At 31.8% G+C, this 27634-nt stretch overlaps 3 protein-coding genes across 3 annotated transcripts; all 3 read right to left on the minus strand.

Moving 5' to 3' along the window:
• Positions 1–374: 374 nt before the first annotated feature.
• On the minus strand, positions 375–6474 carry LOC118044012 (eukaryotic translation initiation factor 3 subunit H). The gene is made up of 12 exons (XM_035052155.2): positions 6340–6474; positions 6180–6259; positions 5995–6111; positions 5809–5912; positions 4461–4527; positions 2853–2986; positions 2717–2765; positions 2512–2583; positions 2329–2430; positions 2195–2262; positions 1473–1625; positions 375–626 (listed from the first exon to the last, which is right to left on the minus strand). Exons 1-12 carry the CDS (start codon positions 6356–6358, stop codon positions 569–571), a joined length of 1023 nt encoding a protein of 340 aa, XP_034908046.1. The 5' UTR covers positions 6359–6474; the 3' UTR covers positions 375–568.
• Positions 6475–8129: 1655 nt separating this feature from the next.
• LOC118043868 (CRIB domain-containing protein RIC4) lies at positions 8130–9535 on the minus strand. The gene is made up of 3 exons (XM_035051970.2): positions 9274–9535; positions 9048–9188; positions 8130–8606 (listed from the first exon to the last, which is right to left on the minus strand). Exons 1-3 carry the CDS (start codon positions 9458–9460, stop codon positions 8347–8349), a joined length of 588 nt encoding a protein of 195 aa, XP_034907861.1. The 5' UTR covers positions 9461–9535; the 3' UTR covers positions 8130–8346.
• Positions 9536–12727: 3192 nt separating this feature from the next.
• Positions 12728–19168, minus strand: LOC118043900 (tRNA(His) guanylyltransferase 1). The gene is made up of 13 exons (XM_035052014.2): positions 18951–19168; positions 18745–18876; positions 18624–18668; positions 18377–18546; positions 18136–18221; positions 17785–17892; positions 17161–17417; positions 16479–16610; positions 16336–16380; positions 15341–15510; positions 15038–15123; positions 14781–14882; positions 12728–13206 (listed from the first exon to the last, which is right to left on the minus strand). The coding sequence occupies exons 1-13, from the start codon at positions 19052–19054 to the stop codon at positions 13084–13086; spliced, it is 1560 nt and encodes a 519-aa protein (XP_034907905.1). The 5' UTR covers positions 19055–19168; the 3' UTR covers positions 12728–13083.
• Positions 19169–27634: the final 8466 nt, after the last annotated feature.

The raw sequence follows: 27634 nt of genomic DNA on the forward strand, positions 1-27634 counted from the left end.
AAACTGCTTTAGTTTTGTTTTTTAAATCGTTTACATAAAAAAATAAAACGTCACTTTAACCAAACATATTTTCTATTTTTCTTCAAAAAAACAATAATGATATTAAACAGAAAAATATTGATCGTGAGAGCAAGAGAGTAAGTAGCATGACTGGGAAATTAAAGAAAAGACCATTTGGATGTTTTGGGTAATTTTAAGGGCTCATTTTTCACTGTCTTGATATCTGGGAGCATTCGAAATTCTATACCTCGGTTATTACTCGAACTTCATTTGTCACTGTTCTTACTCAAAATTTTCAAGTGTCTGCTCCCGAAGTTTGGCCCGATGAGACAACCCTGCAGCAAATCAGACCTGGAATTCTACCATGGAATCGGTTTTAAACAATGCTAAGTAACATTCTATAATCATTTCAAAATTAAGATACTGTTTTTACGCATCAAATGTTCTTTGCCCAAAATTGTTTTCATTTTTCATCCAAAATGGCGTCATACCTCGCTGTTAACAAAGGCTACAAACAATAAATAATTCTGAAATGAGGGATGACAGGCCATTCAAACCTCACATAGCATCAATCTTTATGCAAAGCCTTCATCAAGTATAATCGGCTGAAGCTCTGTCCAGAAACCCTGCATGTTATATGATACACAGCTACAATGAGACTATAATCATCAATGATTTGAGGTAGTGGATAAGTGTCACCTAAGAGAGAAAAAATTTAACTCCCAGACCCAGAGCATCAACAATAAAAGTTACAAACTAATTACCCCTTCTAGATTATGCAAATTTGTATTCTGATATAAATACGTAAATTTGTCATAAAGAAAGACAAAAACATCTCTTCTATTACAGTTCCTCCAGGCTCAATGGCTAAGTGGTATTAATCCGCCATAGGACAACAAACAAGGAGCTCAGCTTGAAGAATTATTTACAAAAACACGTACTTCTTCAGAGGCTATATCCAACAACAGAAATCCAAACATCTTCTCTCATTTTTTAAAGTTTTCTATGTGATCATCAGAGGCATAATCAATTAGGAGGAAAAAGTCAAGACTGCAATTAAATGAGCAATCTAGATGGATAGGGATTTGGAAAAGTCAAATTGCAGAAGATGAAATAACACGGAGCGAGACAATTTTGATGCTGGGGACTGAAGTGCAACTGGGGCACTTCAACATGTCCAAATTTCATGCTGTCAGAAAAGTTAACATTTGAGCATTTGAGCATTTCGCCTAAAAAAGGTGGCAATTCTAACAAGCAGGTGTTACGAATCTAAAAAGCAAATACAGAAAGCACAGAATATCTCAGACAACAGCCAGACCATCACATATCAGAATTTCCCAAGGCAATGGACGGTGGACACAGAAATAGAAGCCAATGAACTCATCAATGAAATTGATGATAGTCAGCTTTCTAGCAGGGGAGGCATTACAACAGGATATGATATCAGCCAGTCTTTTAGATCAGTAACATACCCGTTGATTTGGTTGCAATAATTTGCCATTTGATTGGTTATCAGGAAACTACCCAAACGTGATGGTTCAGGGATTGGTTTGAAGATGGCATTTGAAGGATCCTCCTCAGGCAAGGGCTCTTCTCCTGCAGCTTTGCGTGTCATGTTCTCTGACCTGCAGACCAGAATGAATCCAATAAAGATGCCTCCATGAGCATATAAAATAGTAACAAGAAAAAATAATGGAAAAACAGGCACATTTGCGTTGAGAACTTTAATTCAAAATGACAACACAGCTCTAAAATCTGACAGATTTTTCTCGCACAGCTTCTGTTTCTTTTTGTTAGCCTTTCTTCTTTAGTCTTTTTGATGTAGATTTGTCAGTGGATAAATGTTGTTAATCCAGTGGTCCAGAGTTACAAGGAGCTTATATCCTAACTTTAGAAACCCCAAGCCTTTCAAATAGCCAACCTCTATCTTTCCCATGTCCTCTTGGTGTCTTTGAGCGTGCGCAAATGTCAAAACCCAAGACAGATATGTTCCATATCCACAACTTATACATAAAAAACAAGACACTCTAATATGTTTCAGGGGCATATGAACATAAACTCTATGACAGTTAGTACTTCTACAGAACCAGAATGCAGCCCAAGCATCAGTAGAATTCCCAACTATGCAACCCAAAACACAGTACCATCCATCCAAACAAAAAGAGAGCAGTGAACAACTAAATCAACACTTTACCTTCTCTTTTGAAGCCATGCTTGCTGCTGCGCTTGCTGGCGTGAAAGGTTCCGATAGTGATATTGGAACTGCAAAGGCATTATAATGTTAGGCTAACATATTATTCAGTAATAATGGATAACAAGAAAACCAACCTTCTGCTGCTCGCCTGACAAATCATCCATGCATTCAATCAGAAATTCTACATTTCTTTCCAAATATGGACTGGTTGATAATTGCAGGCGGTCATAATCACACTGGCATAAGAAACAACTGTAAGACAAATTACAAACATGAAGCTTGGGTTCCAATAGTTGCTCAAAATACTAAAATTGTACCTGAGTCACTGGTGTATCAGCTTCTAGCTCAGTCATGAAGGCACTGATAAGTGCAGAATTTGAAACTTTGATCTGAGAACAGAAAGAAAAATGTTACCCATATGGAAACAGGTACCCTTTCTTCATGCTACATTTTTTACAATTTAATGAAAAGTCAGCAATATTTTATTTATCTTGCAGTAAAAAAAAAACTTCAAAATCTTACAGGAATTTCCTCAAAAATATCCACCCATGACAAGTTTTTCTCCCTCAATCTATGGAAGCAAAAGAGACATCAAGATAAGATTGCGTTAAATAGTTTAAATCCAGTTCCCCAACTTCACCTCAGGAAAAGTTCTTACTTCTCTCCAGTAAAATTGTTGTTGCGGTACAGATCCATGAAAGAATCAGAAAGCTTCAAAGCCTTGAGAGCCAATGCGCCTTGATTAGCTCTTGAAGGATCATAAATTATACAAACACACCGCTTAATATTTTCCTGCATTCATGAAAAGTTTGAGTAATGAAACAATTGAGTATGGAAAGCCAGTAGCAAGCTGCAGTACCAAGTGCTGGCAACCAAATTCGTTAATGAATTCATATATATTCAAAACCAACTTCCTGAAACTGGATACTAAGTTTGTGTTCAAAACCGTAAAAAATAAAATGAAACATATGCAAATGCTTTTATTTTCTTTTTGGGGTAAATAAACTGATGCAGAAACTGAAACAATTAGAATTCATATATCTTTATGTGATCTTTAAGGTAAGCATGACCATTTTGCTTGACCCCCAACAAGAACTAGCCCAAAGAAGATTATATTGCTAAGCTGGTATTGTAATATTGTAAGATTCTGAGGTCTAAACTACCTGCAAGAGTTCTGTGATTGTCTTTCACAGGTTAATTTTATAATTTTGTAAAAATTGAGCAGTCAGCTGCTCACTCTTGTGAATGGTCAGCTGGCTCCACCTAACAAGCACCTCCTCATGGCACCTTCTTACTTGCTCCATATACATGTTAGTAAGCATACACTTTTAGAGAATGAATGAATGAATGGGAGTTTCAAATATACCTGGGTGACTCCTAAGAACCATAGATGTGATGCTAACGTTTTCATCTTCTAGGTGTGATTCCAAGAAACCCTACTGGTAACATGTTAGCAGAAATCTATCTCCATTTGCATTTATAAACCCCATATCCTTTACCCTTTACCTATTCACTATACCATTGAACATATCCCAATCCTCTCCTATAACCTATTCCTTAATTTCCTAATCCACCACATCAGCTATAATCTGAAAATCTCCGTATTTAGGTGCTGTAGTTAAAGATCCTGCATCATATTTGTAGAATAACCCTTAAAATTGCAATTTGAAGGGCTGTCTTAAACCATCAAATGTCTTAACCATCTTTCAAGCATTGCAAATAATGTTAGTTTTCCTTTATACCATTAATATGTAAATCATCAACCAGCAATCCTTAAAAGAAGGTGAAAGGATTGTTCTCGCACTCAATATGATCAAATTACAATGTCAATGGATGTACACCAATTAAAAGCATTCCATTATCAATTCATCTACACTCAAGCTGACCTTCCTACTAAGTCATGGTTCACTTTCAAGTATGACTGTAATTTCAAGAAAACAGCACAGACGATACTAGTTTCTGTTTCAGGATTACTAACTTTTAATAAGGAAAAGGCCAAAAACTATTCTAGCAGACAAAATATTTACCTCTCCAGTATTAAAAAACCAAATAATCAGTAATGGAACCACTTAACAGTTAAATAGTCACTTGCATCTCTCATATTTCAGTGCTAACTATCTATTTTCATTTGCTTCTTTCATATTCCCACACTTTCAACTTCACAGACAACAATAATAAGAGCAGGGAAAATGAATTATGATGAATACATCACTCAAATTGTGAGTATGCCATGTCAAAAAAGAAAACAATGAGGAAACCCCAGTACCTGGTAATTCATAAATGTCTCAATCAATTCCACTGTTTGGAAACAACCGAACAACATTGACTGGTACCTGAAAATTGAGAAGAGAATAATGGATCACAGATTGCACCAGCAAACTTGATATGCGCAAGCAGAAGCACATGTACATATTTATTTTGAAGGAGACTAGTTATGTTGTAGAAAAAGATCGATGAAAGCAATGAACTCATGGTATAAAGTGGGCAAAGGTCCATGTCGCAGCCTCTCATAATGGAAGTTAGACACATTTAAAGAAGGGATACACACATGTTTGTGTGTATCCTATTATTGATAGCAATAGACACATTGAGGTAACACCATACACATACAAACCATTTAAAAATGAGTCTCAAGGTAAAAATTTACAAATAAATGCTCCTGATAAAAGATAATTTACTTGGGAAAATCCATACTTCCTAGAATTTGCACTCAAGACAGAAAATCGTTGTTTTTTCTTTTTCAAACTGCCATATATTGAAAATGAAAAAGAAATACAGACTTGCAATAATCAGGCCAAAAACTAATCCTTCCCAAATAATTTAATGGTCTTTAACAGTCCAGTGAACCAGTTAAATTCATTCACTGCATTGCATGATGGATATGGTCCATGTTCTAAGGAAAAGAACAAGAAGATCCCACAAACATATTCGTAGACCATGAAAAGTGAAAATTCAACACAAATTCTCCAAAAAATAAGAAATTGTAAGAGTATATTTCAATTCAAAAGGTTGTTGCAAATCCGCTGCAATGAGATTTGTTTATTTGGATTGAAACACTAATATTTTTCCCTAGTGATAGCTTGAGAACCTCATTAGCAACAAACATCAGTAGACCATGTTTTTTCTTGATCACAACAAAAGTGTTGGTGCTATCCGAAACAATCACACAAAAAACAAGCATTTGAGATTTCATTCCCATGTCAATTGTTTGATGCGACTCCATCTCAAATTTTGTTGTAGAATCTAACCGCAACAAGCCCAACCTTATGGTCCATGGACCACATAACTAATGACCAAGTTAGCATTAAAAATCATAAACTTCAAAAGAAAGAAGGGTCCTTCAATGTATAACTAATGAGCCTAAAGGCCATAACAGTAAACATAATTGATTTAGAACAAATGATGGTATTATTCCAAATCCTTTGATTCTAAAAAGAAAAAATTCTAACATGAGATGATAAATTGAAATATCATAAAGGGGAAGCTATCAAATAAATTATCAGCTGTAATCCAATCAGGTATTTCTATCTCAAAATTCGCATTAACAATGTAGAAGAAATCAATAAAATGCATGGCACCTTCAAGGAAGAATGAAAAATCATTAAGAAACTGACCATCCAACGGTATTATTGTCAACATTGACCTCTCTCAAGCACCTCATCATTTCAAGCTGGTAATTAGCACCATCTGCTTCAATCTCCTCATCCTCCTCCCTAATCTTCATTACATAACAATAACAATAACTAATTCGGCAGCGAAACCAACCAAACTTTTTCTCAAAATTGAAACAATCAGCATACCGGAAAAGGAAAGCAGTTGGTAATTTCAAGAACGCTACCAACATCCAACCCTAGGAGCTGCCCAGTCACTAAAGACGGCGAAAACTCCTTGCAGTGTTTGATTATCTTCAAAACAACCTGTAAACTAATTTTATTAATTTAAATAGTTGTTGTTGCCGTTAAATTATAAGAAAATGATAAAGTACCAGTCCTTCGATCTGAACAACACGGAGAGGAGGAGCAACCTCCTCCGTGGCTGCAACCTGAAGGAAAGATCGTGCCATTGCTGCACCAAAACGAAAAGATTAACTACAGATCGTAACCTTCCATGAAGATACATAGAAAAGAGTGAGAAAGAGAACAAACTGGGGGTAAGATTAGCCATGGAGTCGCCGGTGAATTGATGAAGGAAGGAAAGAATGAAGCGGTTGTTTTTGCTTCTCTGTTCTTCCCCTTTGCCTCTTCTACCTGGCAAGAGGGAAAAAAACCCTTGCTTTTAAGAGTAGTTTTCCTATGGGCTTACGGAGTGATGTTGTTGGTCTGGGCTTAAGACTTCGTGGGCTTGGATGATTTGTGTTTTTTATTATTCTCTTTTTGTATTTTTTCTTCTTCTTTTTATCCATTATTACATCCCAATAGAATTTATTAAGGATGGGTAAATTAATCGAATTTTTGGTATATTCATAAAAATTAAATCAAAATTAATAAAATGAAATAGCGTATGAATTTTTTGGATAATTTTAATTAAATTTTTTTTAAAAAAAAATTAGTTTATTTCGGTTTAGAAACCAAAATTAAAAAAAAAATAGAAGATTTATTAAATTAAATACTATTAAAAATATTCCAACTAAAAGTCTTGTAAATTAAGTTTTACTTATTTTATTTTTAAAAATATAAAACCAATTGAGATTCGTTTAGTTATTATTTTTTTATCCAAAACAAACTATTTAAACCATGCTCACCCCTATAATTTATATGAATTCACATTATCAAACTAATAGGATTTATGTAATTGAAAATAAAGCACCCACTTGAATTGAAAACATTGAAAAAAAATTCTTCTAAAATCCCAAAATTTATATTTGCAAGCTGGAAAGAAAAAAAAAAATCAAAGTGTTATCCTAATAACTGAGACGAAGATCAAACATTTTACTCATAGAACAGTTTTTTTAATGCATACACACACATTACTGGTTTTTTTTTAAAGAAAAAACTATTAAACATTAAAAATTCAAGGAGAAGTAATAGCAAAAATAATTCTCGCTGTTATTGTAATTTATCCTTATTTATTCATCAAAAATATTTTATATTTTATCAAAAAATTATCTCAACTCAAAAGTTTAAACTGTTAGGTAAGGTTTTAAAATATAATTTATATTATTATTTAACACACCTTCTTTGAACTTGAAACTTGTACAGATCCACGTTACCTCGTGCTTAATTTTTTTGATCAAATAAATGATAATAATAAGATTCGAACTCGTAACAACTTAATCATTAAAGCTTTCATACCATAACAAAAATCATCTCAACCCAAAAGTTTAAACTAGCAGTTAAAGTTTTAAAAATATAATTTATATTATTCTTTAGTATTTATCCTAATTTTACAACCCAAATTACCAAAGTATAGTAAATATTTACACAGAAGATTAGAATAAAAACATAAGTAAAGAGGTTAAAATCTTTTTATTTTTAATTTTTTTACAATGACAAATCAACTTATGTTAGCCTGCAAATATGGGATTTTCCTTAGTTGGCAAGCTAGAATTAGTGTTGAAAAAAACTCAAGGAGGTGTTCTTTTGAATAAAAAAAGTGAGCTCATTCCATTACCTTAAAAAGAAAATCACCTTTTTCAATGCGGTGTTGTTGAATTCATGCAAGATAATTACATTTGGACCCACCAAGTGACAGGAAATTATGCTTTGAGGATAAAAGATTCAATTCTTGGCAATAGCGTTTAAGTTCCTCATTTCTTTTTTTATTATCTTCAATAATTCTCATCAATTTTTATTAAGATAATGTTTTTCAATTCAATAATTATTTAATTGAATAATTGTTCTGTTGCATGTATTTTTTTTATATTCAATTCTTTAAAACTTTAAGTATGTGGTCAAATTTTATGCCAATAGTTTTTCATTTAGCAAAGATTTACAAATTTACAGAATAACAATAATCATAATAATAATTTCCCAACACAATCTCCATCCGAAAAAACATTGTCAAGTTCTATACACATATCATCATGATCACATCAAGCAACCAGCTGGGAGGGCCTCCATCCATCAAAAACATGGATCCGTCGTCTTCATCTCCCATTCATCAGGTGCTAAAGAAACACGATGAGGGCACGGAAGTTGAAGAATTCCCATAATTCAGGAGAGCCTGGAATGATCGACCTCAACAAGAGGTCCATGAGCCTGTGCAGCCATAGCAAGCTCTAAGTGCCCTAAAGAAATAGAAGGAAATGAAATTATTTCTGGAGGTTTCAGACTTTCCCAGCCCTTTATAGGATTTGTCGCTGTCGTTGTAGAAGTGGAACCATCCAATCCAATGTGTGTTAAATGCTTCACATCAGTCGGATATCCGATCTCCATCTCTCTTTCCATTCTGTCGCCATCATCTTCTTTGTACACTGCATCATGCATGAACCAAAGGTGGGGTAGAAACGTGAGGAAGACATTTCACCTAATTAAGAGAATTAATGCTAAGAAACTTAGAAAAAAGCTGAGATAATTAACCAGGATGACATGAACACCTTAGTGATTAACCAAAACGCATGTTACACAGCATTAGTTAAGACCTGGGATTTGACTATTTTACTAAATTAAGTCAATTTGATGTTGGTCGAAGACAAAAAAGAAGAAGTAGAGAGAGAAGAGCAAAGCAGAGTAAAGACACTGCGGAAGGTTTTGGTCGAAGGTTAAAGTTGGTTCTTGCTCAAAAAACTCAGTTTCAATTTCTAACATATGTATGACCATTAATCTGTATATATGCTACTGTGTTAATCTACTGCATTATTTGGACAGGACAGGAAGAAGAAGAAGAAGAAGAAGAAGAAGAAGCAATCACTTACCAAATATGTGGGACAGGCTTTTAAAGCCCCTAACGAGTTTGTGCATGCCACTGGAGATGTTAGGCTTTGGAAGAGCCAGGGAACTGAATGTATTACTATTCGTCTTTTCTTGACAAGAGCTTTCTTCCCCTTCCCGTCTTCCTAGAGTCAAAGAAAAGAAAAAAGAAATTGTTAAGAGAAGACTTTTAACGGAGAGGGAGGAGGAGGGAGGCGGAGGCGAGATTACTTGTTGCATGTGAGGATTTGGTCTCATGTTTTGGTTTCTTGCAGGGTTCAGCGGTGGCCACCGCGACACTAGACTGAGAAGCACATCCGATGGAGAAGGGAAGAACTACAAATCTTTCCTTACGATCTCTCATCTTCGATTTACATAACAAAATCAAACACGAAATCTGAAAGGGGCATGCATGCATTCAAGAGCTGTGCCAGGATTAGATGCGGAAATAAAGAATTGCCATGAAAAATATATCAAGTTGTTATATTATATTGGGTCGCTGTAGGTTGTCTTACAAGCTAGAATGATTTGTGTATGGAATATGTTAAGATCCACCCAACTTTGGTGCTGTGCGCATGTGTGAGAGTGAGCCTAGTATTAGACTCTATGGAGGGGGTTGCAGCATAGTTGTCATATTCCACAAGGAATTAACCCGAGAAATGACTCGATTTTTAGATCAATTTATGAGTTATTGATACATTGAGTTAACATAAATGATTGAATTAATATAAATAATTTGTTTTTATTAAAATAATGTCATTTTATTTAAAAAATTATTTGGTACTGACTTAAAGAGATTTAATCTATCACTAAAAACTTGATCGAATCAACTAAATTTCATCGAGTTAATATCAGATTCAGTATGGCTAAAAATATTATTTAAATCAAAATTTGAGTCTCTAGGTCTCCATGATCAACAATAATTTGGTTGAATAAATGTGTTGCAGTGGGTGGCTAGTTAAACTAGGCAACCCGACCTATATACAATATTATACACAAACACACTTCAAATTTGTGCATTAGAAAGAGTCCCACAAACCAACATTTTTGTCGTTATATATTCTCTTGATTGATTTTGATTATTCTCTTAGAGGTGGGCTCATCTCTGACTTGCCTCTCTTGCAGATCAAGCCACCAACATTTCTAGCAAGATTTCACTCTCCTGATATTTTCTTTCCTTCTTTTTCTTGATTTTTCTTAACATGAACTCCTCGGTGATGTAGACTAACTTTGAATTTGATTCATAGATAGAGTGAATCCCAAGCGACGTTCTACATAGAGAATTCAAGCAGTGGCTCGAGTGTTTCTTTGTTTCCTGGAGAGAACGAGAGTTACATTTACGGCTTTATTTTTATGTTTTAAAAGTAAATTTTAATTATTTAAGTTTTTTAAAAAATAAAAAATATTATTTTTTAATGTATTTTTAATAAAAAAATATTTTAAAAATCAATCGTTACTATTCTCATGTTAGATAATAATATAAATTATATTTTGGGACCTCACCTAACAGCTTAAACTATTAGGTTGAGATGGTTCTTTGACATGGTATCAGAACCTTAATGACCAAACAGTCATGAGTTTGAATCTCACTATCTCATTTATTTGATAAAAATTATGTACAAGATAATATGAGCATGTGCAAGTTTCAAGCCTAAAAGACTTTCACTTGAGGAGGTGTATTAAAGAATAATATAAATTATATTTTAAAACCTCACATAACAAGTTAAGCTATTAAGTTGAGATAGTTCTTTAATATCTCAAACATTTCTTAAGAGAAAGACAGAAAGCAACTCAGAATTTCCCATTTTCCAACCCTTTTCTTTCCTTTTAACCATCCTTCAATCCATTTTTCTTCTTTGTAATTGAAAATGCTTCACTACCCATGACTCAGTGCATCGTGGCTGTCTAGCTACTTGCCATTGTCTCTTTTGTTTCAGCCAAAAATGTTATCACTGAAACCTAAAACAATTATTAAAAAAAAAAAAAAAAAAACCGAATCTAGTAAGTTCTTAATTAATCTTTAGGTTGTATTAAATTATTGTCCTATAATAAAAACAGACTTTTAAGAATAGAAAATATAGCAACCAAACACATAACGTATTTCTTAAAAAGAGTTAGGAAGAACATTAAACAGATTTTCAGCCTCATCAACAGTAGATAATTTGTTATCTTGTGTATGTGCTGGGCTAATGCTTACAAAACTCTGAAATGTAACCCATGTGAGTGGCATTGATGATCTATATTTTATTTTTAAAATTTTTAATCCTTGAACTATTAAAATCATCCAGAAATTTCTAAAAAAAAATTAATTTGATGCTAAAAAAATAATTTTAAAAGCTCGTCTCTGCTCAGAATGATGGATTCTTTCGGATTGCAGGTGACAACATCCACTGGCAGATGCATGTCAATGGTGGTCAAAATCCAAACCCCATTTACCAGTTATGGCCAGTATGATAATGACGATTGCAAAACTATGATTTAACTTGAGATCTGAATTTTAAACCATGTTTTAAGAATATTCAAGTGATCTCCGCCGCCGCCGCCGCCGCCGCGGGTGTACGGCACTACAGCCTTTCTCATTTCACTTTCATGAAATGTAGAGCTGCGAATCGAGAGCCCGGGCGATCTATTGGCATGGACGGATAAGTAATAGGTTTTCTGAATAGGAAACCCTCTTAACTTGCCTAACTCGAACCAAAGAAAAAGAAACAATAAGCTTAGTATTGAGAGTAATTTGATCCTTTCCGATTGCTGAGTCTTTTTATTTTTTAAATAAAGAAGATATAGATTATATTAGCTTTAAAAACAAGTTTTTTAAAAGGTTGATATGGGGGTAATTAGATTTTTTTTTTTTTTTTTTTGTATTCACATTTATTACTCTTGTAAGAAAAATAGGTTAATTTGAAACTATTAGTATTTTTATATTTTTGAAACATAAATAAAGGCTATATTATTTTTAAAAGCAAAACTTATCAGGATTGAATCTAGAAGATTTTTGTATTTTTATATTAGTTTTTTAGTAATTAATAAGTTAAGGGGTGATTTGGCCTTTCAACAATCATGAATATTAATTTTTTTTAAAAAAAAAATTGGCACGTGAGAAGTTATAAGTCATTGTATGCCTAAATTCCATCCTTTAGCCTGTCGTTTGAAGCGTTTTACTTTAAGTTTTTTAATTTTTTTTTAATATTTGATTTATTAATAATTAACTTGTTTTGTGATTATTCTAATTTTGTGTTCAAAATAATAAGATTAAGAAGTTAACTTGAGTTGTATCAAATTTTTTTCATTATTTTTTTTTTTAATTTTTTTGTCTCTCTTTTTTAACTATGGATTGTTTTATAATTAAACATGATATTATTCAATCTGCTTTCAATAACTTTTATAGTTTTTTTACATTGTCAATTTTTTTTTTGTTAATTTATTTATTGTCATTACATTTTTTATTCTTATTATTTAAATTAGCTTAACTTAGAGTCAAGTACCCAAATCTCGGTTTTTTCAGAAATGCTTTTATTGTCTAAGCATTTTCTTTTTCCTTTTTTTTTACATTGAAAAAGATTTGGGCTCAAGCCCCTATCTGTACAAACTAATGTGCTGTGGCTGCCTGCATCTTATAGTGAATTTCCTAAAGAAAAGCAGGGGGCAAAACAAAAAGACAGGGCAGTCAAAAAAAGACAGAAAGTGAAAGGGATACACAAACAAAATCATTTCAAGGGTGCATGTAACTCATATTGTAGATCTTGATTTACGTAGAACTTATAACATTATCAGCAAAATTATGCTCTTAGAAAACTCGTGTATGGGTAACGAAACTGAAAATTTCCACAGGCAGCTTCGCAGATCACTTCTAACTTTACCTGAGTCCTCTATCTCATTGCTGTGGACACAAAATAATAATATTTCAAGTCAGCAAGGTAAGATTTCCAGAACCTACTGCTGATACATGGACAGCAAGTTCATGAAGACATGAATAATGAATTCTGGAGCTTTCAAAGTCGCACAAATACGGAGTTCGTTATCACTCGGTGTCTAATGCTCCTATCCAAGGATGCCTGGGTGTTCTTCCCAAAAGCTCTGCTCAATTATATTACAATGTTCTACAATTACTTTGTAACAACGGTTTTTACTGGCTGCTCTGTTTTCATTCGGGGCCATGCCATCCTGCATACAAAACAAATCTCGAATTCAGAACTAGTCGGATATGAGTACAAAGAGGAATAATGATTAATATTCATGTTTTCCTAAGCTTGAAATGTGGTTGGAAACAGTTCAATCTTCTTCCATTAAATCTCCTAAAAAGAAACCATGAGGTCCAATGAAGGTCCATCCATGACCACACTCATCAAAAACATTTTATCCTTTGGTGTCTTACGGCTGTCACTCCAAGAGTTGTAATGAATCATCCTCATCATTCATACAAGTAAAGGACTAAAACACCACAATCTTTTAAAAAATATAGTGGTTAAATTTTGAATACAAGAAAAATTTAAAACATTTGGAAAGTAGAGTTCATTCTTTAACTGTTACGGAATGTTTGTCACCAATATTTAAACCTTCTCAGCTTCCCACAAACTCACTCTCACACAAGTTCATGCACACACACACCCAAAAAAAAAAGCATAACCAGAATACTACTAAATAAACTGCAGGAAGGCTGAACACATATAAGAACACACTGATATATAAATACAATCACTATACTCAAAGCAATGGGCTGCAGAATATGATTCTGTGCATGTTGGAAGGTGGAGTAAACAAATGATGTTGTGCGATCCACATTTAAGTTAAACCTCATATCATGATTTAATATGCTTCCATGCATAAAGCGAACCTCATTGTTCACCCAATCAGTTAGCTTTCATCCCATGCCCCAATCCCAAAATCAACAGTTTAAAGGATATTTAACCAGAGATAGGGATGAAAATATGAAAGTACAGTTATTCTGCCATGTCATTTCACGGTGGTGAAATGGTAGCATTTGATGGCAACAAGGATCTGGCTGGAAATGTGGGCTGGTGCTTCTTAAGGGGCGAGCGTGTTTGGGAGTGTGGTTGCTATTGCTTTTTAAAATGTTTTTCACTCAGAAAAGCATGTCAATAATTTTTTTTTATTTTTTAAAAATCATTTTTTAAATCAACACATCAAAATGATTTGAAAACATCAACAACGTATTAATTTAAAGCAAAAAAAAAAATTCAAATTTTTTGAAAAACGCTTTTCTACCGCAATGCCAAACGCCCTTACTTGGACAAAGGCTACTGATGTTGAACCAAAGAATAAGATCACCAAACCAAGAGAGACATACTCGATCTTGAAGGGACCAAAATAAGAGAGACACATTTAATCTTGGAGAAAACAAAGTTTTTATTTTAGTCAATAATAATATGATAAAGTTGAATGTCTGCTAATGATGCTTATTAATAGACACGAATAAAATAAGTCCTGATAAAAATAGGAAACATAAGGAAACTATAATATTGAAGTCAAAGCATAATTTTTTTTCTAAATTCGTCCTAAAAAATAATCATGAGGATCCCCATCAATTACTCTTCAAGGCCAGACTGAAACAAGAAATTCATGCAACTGGCATAATCAACCAGTATTTTTCTGCTCCTAAATGCTTCCCAATCATGCAAGAGATATTCATGTCATGTAGTGTTTTTTTTTTTTTTTGGATAGCTAATGTTCAGAAATGCTGTACTGGGAATTTCTGTGGAAGAACAAAAGATATGTACCCGGAAAACAGAAGAACCCTGCCGAAACATGACTGGTAATGCATTGTAGTCATCAATACCAAACCAAGCAAGCAATTCTTTTTTCTCTTGTGCTTGAGTTCCCTGCATAATAAAAGAATTGGGAAACATAATTATGAGAGGAACATCAAAATCACATCATGAATCTCAACTCCTAAGTTACTATTTACAAGTATAGAAAAGCAAATACAATGAGTATATTTAAAAGCAGCACCGAGAAAGAGGGTGGAGAATAGCACCTTCAAAGTACGTTGAGCTTCACTTTTGCTTTTTCCAGACTTAACAAGCATCCAGAAACAAGTATTGTACTGGTTGTTGATGTGGCCTGCAAAGTGCAAACCCGGAGAATTGAGAAGATGGTAACCATCAACACCGGGTTTTATAAGCATGTTACAATAGCAAATTCAAGTGTCAGCCAACATGAAACTCAAGCCTCAATGCAGTGTTGGTAAAACCAGCATCAGTGTGCTTATATAGATTCAAAAGCCATAGAATTTTAGAAACACTTAAGCAAAGCAGTAAAATCAGTTAAGACTACTCACAATCAACTTGTCTCCATGCCAGGTAATCTCGTAGAATCTCCGTTGATGGATAGCATACAGCCCTTCCATCAAAAGCCGGACAATATTTCAACTCTTTCTGGGGGAAGAATGCTTTCCAATTCATCACATACATTGAGGTGAAGAATGATACCATAATAGACATGATGTTGCTGCATGTGATTTTTTTGAATGAATTCCATTGATATATCAGTACAAAAAATTCAAGAAAACCAGTAGCAAACTAATTGTTTGCAAGCAGTATAAAGGATAAATGGACTGAAATGACACATTTAGCCAGAATAATTTCTAAGCCTGACTGCCCCATTTCAGATGAAAAGAGACTGACATTAGAAAGATTCACTAGAGAACCACTTCTTCCCAGAGTCAATTAAGTAGGAGTGAAACCAACAACTTCTATAGCTTCCTTAAAATACCAAAATGATTTTGAATCTCTCAATCACAAGTCATAAAAACAATATTCTGCTGAAAAAGCTCTATAAAAAACAACTTTTGTCAATAGGAAGATTCAATTATTTTTTATTTGATCCATTCTAACATACGGGGGCCTTATTTAGAAGTCCTTGTCCACATTAATCTTTTACCAGGAGTCAATGAAAAATATTGGGGCACATCAGCCACAAGCATGCTTGCCAATGAGAGCTTTTTCCTTGAGTCTATGAGTGCAGCAGACAGTTGGGTGAAAATGGAGAAGAATGACAAGCACAAATTTGGTAAGGACACAGACCTTCCCATAAAGGAGATTCCATCTAAATTTCATTGGCTATTCATATTGCTAGACCACAATTAGACCACTGCAGTACAAGCATTGAAATCAACATATTTTGATGATTAGTAGGATCTTTTCAGGAACATGGGCACCTCAGCAAACAAAATATAAAATCCTGAGAGGTGCACTATGTTTAACAACTGAGACACAGTTCTGCTTTTCCTCCAATCCTACTTGAATGTCAGCTTAGAAAATGCCTAAAGTGTACCTTGCTTTCCTTTGGCAAAACTGGGAATCCTTCTTCAACACAAAGCTGGAAGATGTACACAAGATATTATCACATAAACAGATACAAGCACAGTGTTAAGATATCAAAAAAAGAAAAAAAACAAATGAAAACAAACTCATTACCTGTACTCATCACTGACACCATAAGAAAAAACAACATCTGGAAATTCTTGTAGAACAGCCACTGCACATGAATTCATAAGGTTCAGAGCTTGCTCATCATTTGGCTTCTCAAAGTCATGAACTTCAGAAAATCTACCATAAACAATATAACTTAACTCTTAATTCCATTGCGGCATCACAGCAGTGTAGACAACAAACAAAGTTTCATGCATCAGAGACTTGATAACAACATGTAATTGAAGTTAAAAGTCAATTCCTGCTGATTAGAATAGCAATCATACCACTATTGTAAAGATTTTTCTGTTAATTTCATGGTGATCTCACAAGTTTTCAGTCATCCAAATCCACAGAGATAATATGTTAAATTAGATATTTAAGAGGCACAACCATGGGAAAAAAAGGAGAGAATCCAGGGCAAGGTTAAAGGATACTTCTGAGTTTTGTCAAGTCTTAGACTGTCAATACCTAAAATAATCCATCATATATACCTAATCAAGGGATTCTCGACTTCTAATTACATATAATTGTATACAGGAAGACATTCTTTGAATTCCAAAAAAACAATACAAAAACACAGGAGCAGTCATGTATAAAAAACTGAGACTCATTGTTCATTCAGATAAAAAGAAATTGTTAGATGGAAAAAGTGGTAACAATATTACCAAGCACACAGTCACTTTACCTGTGAAAATGGCATCCATCAATTCTAATGACAATCCAAGTGGATGCCATCAATTTGCTTTCAAAAAGGAAAGACCTAATGTAATCTGAGTTAATTTTGCCAACATCCTTAGTAAAACCACCCAGCTCTTTAAGAAGACTTTGGTGCTCATTCCAAAAACTTCTCCCAGCAATATTCTTTGAATGGACTGTTGTTGTATCCCTCCTCATTCTTTTAATAGGAGTTCCATTCTCACTGTACTTCACAATATCTTCTACCTGCAACCAGCAAAAGGTGGGATTATTTAATTTGAGAGTATACTCTCTATGGATCCATCATGATAACCATTGTAAGTGAGAGAGGAAGTATACACTTATTGTAAATGAAAAATTGCTCCCAACAAAAGTATTAACTTTAAAACTTCAATTTATAATCAGGGTAACGTAAGGAGCACAACAGATTACAATAGTCCAAAGGCATTTACAAATTTAGCAGAGACTAGCAATATATTAAATTCATAGTTTATGAAACCAACTGTTTCAAATTGTACTGAAGAAGCACAAAAATTTGCATGTATTCTTCAACATATATCCTAGAATTACCAGAACTGGGAAGATAACTATGATAAAATAGAATGGGAATAACCTCTGTCCTGAGAACACAAGTACCCTGACGAAACATCTGAGGAAGAGTTCTGTAGTTGATACCAAAATGTTGAAAGAGAAGCTCATTTCGCTCTTGTTTCTGAGTACCCTGTAAAAACACGTAGGAATACAAGTGAAGGCACAAAAGCACAAAAAAGTGCACAATTTACAAAACAAAAAATGAAATTTGTACAGAGAGAAATAGAACAAACATACATGGAAAACAGGATGGAACAGCTCAATTTTAATATATTTACAATTGAATATAAGAGTTTTCACAAAACAAAGAAAATATACACACATGAATGCCAACACAAATACAGATTCCAGAAGGGGAAGAAGAAATAAGCACCTTCAAAATTTCAAGCGCTTCCTTTTCAGTCTTGCCACTTTTAACAAGCTCCCAAAGACAAGTGTTATACTGGTTGGTAATATGGCCTGCAAAACCAAGAAACACATGCTATTTTATAATCCATGGACCTCAAACACTTAGCCCTTCTGCTTCTCAAAAGTTTCCACAAATTCAAAAAATTGGCATCTACAAGCTGCAGCAAACTACGAGCATTTGCATCGTATCTCGTGTCGATACTTACAATGCTGTTGTCTCCACGCAAGATATTCTTGTAGAACCTCTAGGGATGCACAGACAATCGGCCTGGCATGAAATGAAGGAGGGTATTTCAATTCTTTCTCAGGGAAGAATTCTTTCCATTTTGTGACATACACGGAAGTGAAGAAAGACACGATGATGGAAACCACTTTGCTGCACACACAGTTGATAAATAAATACCTCAACAACAATAAATATAAAGAAAAACATATAATAAAACATTAAAGAACCTGGCTCGTCTCTGGTAGAACTTAGTCGTCTGCTTGAAAACAAAACTGCACCCCAACAATATATTAGCAAAAAAGAAGAAAAGGATTAATTGAAAAAAAAAGGAATGAAGAAGAGCACCACCTATATTCATCACTGAAGCCAAAAGAGAAGACAATATCAGGGTATTCTTGTAAAACCAAAGTAGCACATAAGCTCATCAATTTCAAAGCTTTCTCGTCGTTTGGCTTCTCGAATTCGTGAACTTCACTGAATCTACAGCAAGATTCAAAGTACTACTAATAAGTAATGTTCCCAAGAACTGTAAATGGGGTTCTGTTCTGTTTTACCTTTGAAAATGGCGATCTTCAATTCGGACAACGATGAGATTAGGGAACATGATCTCGTCTTCATCCTCGAAAGACTTGACATACTCGTATTTGCTGTTTGCCATCAATACCTGGGGCTGGGAGGGGTTTGTTGTGCTACTGGGGAATAGTGCTGCGAGGCTGCCTGCAATGGGTTCGGGTAAACTACAGACCTGGTACCTCTAGGTTGGACGTTTGGTCCCTATACTTCATAACAAGGCAGGAGAGTCCCTATACTTCTTTATGCTTGTTCATACGCACCCCTCCATTCTAGTTCTTTAATGGTGTGAAAGATTGATTAATAGAATTTAAATATAACAAAGATAAAATAAAAATGAGTTTTGAAAAAATAAATTTGAATTAATTAAAGCTCGTGGTAAAATGAAAATAGAAAAGAATAATAAAAACATAATATAATAAATTTAACTCAACTGATATTAATCTCGTTTTATTTTAAAAAAAATCTTTATTTATTTATAAATCCAAAAGATAATTCAATTAATAAAAGCTAAACTCCCTTTGAAAATATTTGTTCACCAAAACCCATTTATACTGCTCACTAGAATAATATAATGATGTTTTTGCCCTTCCAAGAAAAAATAACATCCTTTAGTAATAGGATAATTTGATCTTTATCGTCATTAAAATTTTAATTGGAGATATATAAAAAAAATTTTAATTTTAAACATGGTAAAATGAGTTAATTACCTTTCATATTAAGATATTTTATACCACAAAAAAGAAGTATTAAAGTGTTTTCATGTTTTCAAACACAATAAAATGATAACTTCACTCTTGAAGTTTCAAGAAAAAAATAAATCATGAGTCTAGGGGTCTTTTGGTCTTTTTCAACATGGTTTTTTTTGGTTGGTTTTCTGAAAGGCAACATGTTCTTTTGGCATAGATTAAATATTATTTAAATGGAAAAAAAATGAAGATGTTTATGGCTCAAGCGTCGATGAATGGGAGGTGTCCGCGTACTTGGAGTAGCATCTATCAAGCTTAAAAAATTCTTTATGTGTGTCATTAAAAGCGTCGTCGTGTTTTTTTCTTGATGGTACGACGCGTGTTAATGATGGTGGAATGATTTGTTTCCTGTATCCTTTTTTTTATTTATCTTTCCTCCCTTAAAAATTACAACTACACTCTATTTATTGGAAATGTTTTAACTTTAGCCCTTATTCTTTTGATTTTAAATTTTTGTTCTTAGCCCTATTATAGAAGTTTTATTTGTTTTTAATTTCATCATTCAATCCCAATCTATTCCTCATTCTTTTGGGTTTTTTGGCTTTTGTTGAATTTAATTTTCTTTCCATTTTCATCCTTAAAAAAAATATTTGTATTTCTTATTTCACTTTTAATCCTTATTTATTTGTTATGTTTTTTTTTGTTCCTTTTGTTAGATTGATTTTTCTTTTCAATTTCACTCTTCAATCAAAGATAAAATTTATTTGGTATTTCAATTTTGATCCTCATTTTTTTAATTGTTATTTTTTATTTTGAATACTTTTGTATAACTAAAATTCTTTTTCAATTTAATCTCTCAATATTTGATTGATTGAAAATTGGGTTTCGTTACTTTTTCAAATAAAGTGCTTTTGTTTTAATTACTTGAGTCACGAGTTTAAAAAGTTAACACGGGTTGACAGTTTTTTTTTTAATGGGATTTATGAGCTATATCATCATTACATATTTAACATAATGTGAATTGAGCTATATCATTTGTCCCTTTTTAGAAAAAAAAAATCATAGGTTATCATGATCACTTTTTTTTAGTTCCTCTATATATTATCATTTCCTTTTTTATTGCCTAATTAAATTATAACCAACTTTTTTGACCTAATTAGGTTTATAACCTAAGCTGTGAATTTTTTTTCTTTTTAGAAACATGCTTGCAGTACCTGAAGATTTATTTTATGAAAAATAAAAATTTTAGGCCCAAAGTATACAAGAAGTCCGCAGCTAGTTTTGAGCTCCTCGATTACATTACATAATTACTATTATTACTTCACTATTATTAATTATTATTGTTATTATTATCATTAAAAAGAAACTAAAATGTGTAGAACATTTACTATAATTTTTTTACTGTTGCTCTAGACTCGTAATCATTTAGGATTGAAACAATAAAATTATGATTTTACTCGTGACAACAAAACACATGACCTTGGTAACAATGTAAAATGGTTTTTTTTATGGTTTTGTGCACAAGAAAATGACTAGTATACCCTTAGAAACAAAAATAAAATCATGTGCTAGAGGGAAAAGGTATTTTTGATTTTCCCATTTCAAACTCATAATAAAATTATTGTAATGCCCTTGGATTAAAATTGTCTTTGCCTCTAGGTCAAAGGGTTTATATGTCTTTTTCATTTGTTTATTATTATTATTATTATCAATTTTGATCATGGACAATTTAGTATTCAAGCATATATAAAATATTAATTAATTTCAAAAAGTCAGTTGAGCATTAATGCTCCCGTAATCTTTGTCTAGTGTATACGACGTCATCAGATAGCTAAAATCTGGCTTTCACAATGGCATTTTATTCCTGATAACATCGCCTTCATCAATCGGTAGTGTGTGTACCAAAACATATGTCAGGTTTTGCTCCCATGACTATTTTTTACCTTTATTATTTCCTCTCTCCTCCTCAGTTTCAAATCCTTCCTTTACACATTTTTAAAGCATCCATTTGATTTGTTTCTTTTATATTTGGCCCTTGTTCTTTTTATTGCTATTTTTATTTTAAATACTCGATGGAATTAGAATTTTCTTTCAATTTAACCCTCCACTGATTTTCTTTACGTTCAAAATTTGGTCCTTATTCTTGTGACTGTTTAGTTTTTTTTCTAATCATTCTCTTAATTAAATTATCTTTTTTACTACATCCCTTAATTTTTTATATCATTCACGTAATTAAATTGTTTTTTAATTGCATCCCTCAATATTCTAATTCATTTTATTTTATGATAGAATTGGTCTTTATTTTTTTATTGCTATTTGTTTTGTTTTAACACTTTTTTTATTGGAACTTTCTTTTCTGATTTCATACCTCAATATTTTATTATCAAGTTCTTTTAGCCTTTTGGGTCATGAGTTTCAAAGATTGAACCGAGTTCATTTAGATTTTTTTTTAGGTCCCTCTCTATAATTAATTTTTTCTGATTCCATCCTTCTATAGGGTTATCTCGGTCTCATTTGCCAGATCATGAGTTTTGCATGTTAACCTAGTTTGACCTAGCCTAATATTGTTTTCTTTATTATTATTTATTTTTGTTTTTGTTGCTTATTATTTTTTTATCATATTATCAAATTAATTAAGGTTTAACCTAACTCTCGGGTTTCTTTTACTTCTATAAGAACTTTACTGTCACATGAACATTATTATTTATGTAAAAAAAAAAAAAGTTTGGTCTAGCCTACAACGTTATGTTAGCTACCAATTTAATCAATAAACTAAAAACAATTAGTGTTTTATTGTTCAATTATATTGATTGATGGTGTTATTGTATTTTTCCCCCCATATCTAAGGGTTTTAAAAGGTTGGGTGCTCCACTCTACAACTCCATATTTAGGTCTTTATATATTTAATTTATTAGATTTTGATCTCGTATTTCATTTTCATCACATTATAGTAACTTAAATTTTTTTTATTCCTAATTACTAATTTCAAATAAACTAAAAAAATTATCAATTTTCTATTGGTTATCCATGTTATGTTGTGGGTTGGACCAAGTTTTCCTAACATGAAAAAATAATGCTCATGTGATGCTAGTGTTTTTAAAAAAGTAAGAAAATTTTGAGATTCAAGCAATTGACTCAACTAGGTTCACTAAGCTTGATTAATTTCATAATATAATTTTAAAAAAGGCAGCGATAGTAAATAAACTATAATGAAAAAAATTTGACAATAATTAACTAGAAAAAAAATAAATGTTTATCAATATCATAGAAGATATACTTTCAATAATCTAAAAATGTCTATGTGGTCTTATTTGATAACAAAAAAAAAATGCGACCAAGATAACCTTATAGATAAAAAAAAAATATTGAAGCTCAGTTTCCAAGAAATCAAATATTAAAGGATAAAATTAAAAAATATCAATTTTAAAAAAAAGGACAAAAAAACACAACTTGAGTCTACTCAAGCAACTTGATCGTGAGACCAAGATAACACAATATAAGCAAATTGAATACACTATGAAGCTCAATTCTTAAACCAACACGATGTTAAAGAGCAAAACATAAAAAATATTATTTTTTCAAAAAAGAATCAAGTCAACATGTGTTAACCTACCAAACCAACGACCCATGACATGAGATCAGGATAACCCTATAAAAAGGAAAGCAAAAAAATAATGACAATGAAGTTCAATCCCCAATAAACCTATATATTGAAGAATAGTAAAAAAAGACTTAAAAAGATACCTAGTTAACTTAGGCTAATCTTCTAAACTCATGACTTGGGTCATGAGGTTGGGATTTGCTCTAAAAAAGACAAAACTAAAAAACCACGAAGACATATTTTCAATCAATAAAATGTTAAGGGATGAAATTGAGAAAAAAAATCCAATAAAAAAACTCAAAACAAAACAAATAGCAAATAAAAGAATGAGAACAAAATTTGACATAAAAACAAAACAAAACTAAATGTTGAAGGATAAAATAAAAAAAATCAATTCAAAAAATGATTCAAAACAAATAGAAATGAAAAGAATAATGACTAAAATTGATATAAAAATAAAATAAATCAAAATATTACGGGATAAAATTAAAAAAAAAACCAATTAAAAAATGATACAAAACAAAACAAATAACAATCAAAATATTGAAGACCAAAATTGATAAAAGAAAAAAATAGGACATCTTTAAATTCTGACGGGTTTGGCTTGAATCCTAAATAGAGGAGAGCGAGAAGAGGGAGGAGAAGAAAAAAAGGTCTCCAACACCAAACCTCCGTTTATTCACTGCCACACATAGGTCCATTAAAAAGAACGTTATACACTACTTCTATGCCATCAAGGAAACCAATGTTTATCTGTTAGGGAATGTATCACACGCCACTTAAACATGACAGACGCCTTGTACCCGCTAGCCTATTTACCCTAGTTCCAATATTTTTTCTAGTTTAAACTTTGGTTCCTTAACACTTAATTGTTTTAAATTAGTCGATATTTATTCTATTTTGTAAAATCAAGCATCAACCTAGCCTTGAAAATTTCCTTTAATATTTTAAGATCTCTATATCAACCAAAATAAACTTCCAAGTTGAATCCTAAATAAAGCCAATGTGAAACGATCAAATTGAGAAAAAAAAAGTAGAGAAACTGAAAAAAAAAATTAAAAAAACATGAATCCCCCCCTAACTATGCAAATAAACCCTTTATTTTGGCAAAGAAGAAGAAGAAGAAGAAACCAGGATTGAACATTTTTTCAAGTTTTAAATTCAATTCTTGGAGGTTTAATTATTTTAAATCGATGAAATTAGTTTTTTATTTTTCCAAACTGAGCATTTCCTTGACATTATTCAAATCTTTAAAGCCTACAATAAAAAATATAATCTATTTTAGTGTTTTTTTAATAATGTTTAAGGGTTATTAGAGGTTAGGTACTTAGTCCTACATTTGGATCCCTATATAATTAATTTATTAGATTTTGGACCATATTTCATTTGCATCACATTAAATAAAAATAAAAATAAAATAAAATAAAAAAGAAGAAGCTAAATGAGCCAATGAAATTATTGTAGCACAAGAAAGAGATCATCATGAATTGTAATAAATTTCCACAATGATTTATCCTTTTTTTTCCTTCTTTTTTTGTCCTTTGTTTTTTTATTCTCTCAACTTTTTTTTATTTGATCCTTTCTTATTGTGTTAATTTAGAATCAAGTTAGCTAATTTAGAATCAGGTTACCTATGTATGGAGATCTTGCGATGTCAAGAAAATATCGCATTGCTCAGGACTGAACTTGAGGCTTAATTAAATGTTTAGTCCCTTCTTCTTCTTTTTTGCTAGTATTAAGGATTAAATTGAAATGGTAGTGAAAAACTTTCAATTCTTTTTTTTGGTCCTTTGGATTTTTTTTATTGATCAACATTATTTTTTAATTTGATCATTTCATATTGAGTTTATTTGAGATTTGAGTTATGGTTTATTTCAGTTGTTTAGATATGAGAATCTTTCAAAGTCGAGGAAAAATTTCACCCCTCAATTAATACTTAGTTTGGAAAAATAAAATAAATTTTTTCCTCAAGGTTTCACTAACCAAATTTGAAATTAAAATAAATATTCAGCTCCATATTTACAAGATCAGAGGCTAATGTAAATGGGTAGGGTTAAATTGTCTATCGCATGCATTAATACTCAAGTCGAGTATAATGTTCACTTTACCCTGTTTTTGTCTTTATGGATATAAAATCCCATATCCACATGCCTTCATTTAAGTAAATGAAAATAAACCTTTATAAAGTTGGATACAATTATTATCCGTAATTACCTTGTTATATTGTACTAGCAAATTAGATTACATTACACACACACACACACACACACACACACACACACATTTAGATCTGTTGTCTGTATTTTTATTTATAAAAATACAATAAAGAGTGGATGGCGTGTTGTCCGCTATCTAATGTTTAAAAAAAAAAAAAAAAACCTAGCACACAAGCCCAACCTCTTTTTTATAAGCCATATGTGGACTCATATGTTTGGCTTATTTGATTTTTTTTTAATCTTTTTGATTGATACATTTTCAACCCCTGAGTTTTATTTTAAATAATCTTTTCCTTTGTTATTTGAATGCCTTTTTTGTTATTTAATTTTAAAAAATTAAGCCTTTTTTTTTAGTCTCACATGTCTATAATGTTTATTCTTTTTAAAAAAATATTATTAGATACAAAAATAAGGCAACACGCTTGGTTGTTGTATAATTGAATGAAAAGCAATTTCATAAATAAAAGTTATTAAATCTGGTGGAGTGCATGACTTGAGCCACAGGTTTGCCAGATTCAACCAGGTCCACTCCAATATTTGTTTTCTTTTTTTTAATTGATTTTTTTTCATTTTTATCCATTGATATTGAATTTATTGAGAATTCGACTTAATAATTTGTATCGCACATGACATCGTGGTGAACCTATAAAAACAAAAGCTTGTTTAAGAATAAGGTAAAAATAAAAAGAGTAGTCATCACTTAATATTATGGTCACTAGAAAACTCTTATTGGTCTATACAGTTCTAAAGTAAGGAACTATTATGCTAAAAGAAAATCACTATAGCTTTATATCATCTCACCTAAAATAAGTTACATTGCTACTTTTATCTTATATTCTTAATAATGTATTATGCATATTCTACTGGTAGTCTTATCAATAAATGATAATGGATCTACTATTATGAGTTTAATCGTGGATGGAAATATGGATTCCAACTTAACCATTATAAGGTTTGGTTTATCTTTGTTACTCCCATTTATTATCTTTTGATAATACTTCGTGAATAGATATGTTTACAATTGGTGACTCTTGATTATGACCTGTGATCAATAATCCATTAAATCATGCTAATAAATAACCAATGAACTTATATTAGGCTTATTAAACCGTGCCCAAATATTAGGAATGGTCCATGAATAGTATCTTATTAAAGTTCATCTATCTTGTAGTATCCAAGATTCACTTGTAATATTTGCTGAATGAATAAAGATTGTATGTCACGATCCTATCCAAGTAATGAGCATCATGGTTTCATCTACATGGAATAGAATCTAATGACATGAAGGTCCTTTGTGGACTAAGATTTGAAAAATAACCACTTCAAGATTCACATGCCTTTAAAGTGTGTTATTTAATAATCACCTTCTTATAATTAAGCCTTTTGTTGGTTGCCTTTTATTAGTATTTATACATACTGATTATATGACTCTTGTATGTACATTCACAACAAGTGAACAATGTTGTACCCATCCACTCATGTAAACTCATCAAATAAATAAATACTCTTAATTGTTTGGTGGATATTGAATTTAGACAATTCTAAGACTTATTTTTATTTAAAATCAAAAGAACGGGTTACCCCTTTTGATACTTTAAGGTAATGGTCCATATTGTTTCCATTTTAACCTAAATATTAATAGTGAATAACAAGATATTTTTCATATAATTTGTGAGAAAACAAGGATAAATTTTTAAAAGGTTTGGATATCGACCCAATGAGCCTTTTAATGTAGGTTGAACCCTTAATAAATTTTAAAAATAAGTTATAAAAGCCCATGTAAATGTATGGATGAGGTTTGATTTTCTATCATTTCAAATGAAAAGACCATGTCAGTACATATTGTTAAATATATCAAAGTTCATACCCAAATAAAAACTTGTTGCAATACTAAAGATAATGATGAAATGGCAAAGAACATGAAAGAAAACAATATGTAAAATTCAAGGATTCAACCAAATACATTTAAACACAAATGTCATTCTAATAAAATAAAAATATGCTCAATTTTAAAATCTCATCACAAAAACACATTAAAATAAACAAAGGAACTAGATGCAAGATTAAAGACTTGGTCAACATCATTCAAACATAAATATTAATCCAATAAGCATTCCTAAAACCTCATCACCAAATACATCCAAATCATCAATAAATAAAGA

Source organism: Populus alba, chromosome 2, assembly GCF_005239225.2.
Source record: "Populus alba chromosome 2, ASM523922v2, whole genome shotgun sequence".
Taxonomy (NCBI): domain Eukaryota; kingdom Viridiplantae; phylum Streptophyta; class Magnoliopsida; order Malpighiales; family Salicaceae; genus Populus; species Populus alba.

Excerpts from the sequence above, each read along its gene's own strand:
- LOC118044012 (XM_035052155.2), bottom strand. Across the intron at positions 2,766-2,852 it reads AACAATTTTACTGGAGAGAA|ATTGAGGGAGAAAAACTTGT; the intron begins GTAAGAACTTTT and ends TTGCTTCCATAG. Across the intron at positions 1,626-2,194 it reads GCATGGCTTCAAAAGAGAAG|GTCAGAGAACATGACACGCA; the intron begins GTAAAGTGTTGA and ends TCTGGTCTGCAG.
- LOC118043868 (XM_035051970.2), bottom strand. The coding sequence starts at position 9,460 with ATGCATGCATGCCCCTTTCAGATTTCGTGTTTGATTTTGTTATGTAAA. Across the intron at positions 9,189-9,273 it reads CAAATCCTCACATGCAACAA|GAAGACGGGAAGGGGAAGAA; the intron begins GTAATCTCGCCT and ends CTTTGACTCTAG. Across the intron at positions 8,607-9,047 it reads AAGCCTGTCCCACATATTTG|TGTACAAAGAAGATGATGGC; the intron begins GTAAGTGATTGC and ends TGCATGATGCAG.
- LOC118043900 (XM_035052014.2), bottom strand. The coding sequence starts at position 19,054 with ATGGCAAACAGCAAATACGAGTATGTCAAGTCTTTCGAGGATGAAGAC. Across the intron at positions 15,124-15,340 it reads GGCATGGAGACAAGTTGATT|GCCACATCAACAACCAGTAC; the intron begins GTGAGTAGTCTT and ends TGCACTTTGCAG. Across the intron at positions 14,883-15,037 it reads AAGCTCAACGTACTTTGAAG|GGAACTCAAGCACAAGAGAA; the intron begins GTGCTATTCTCC and ends TTTATTATGCAG.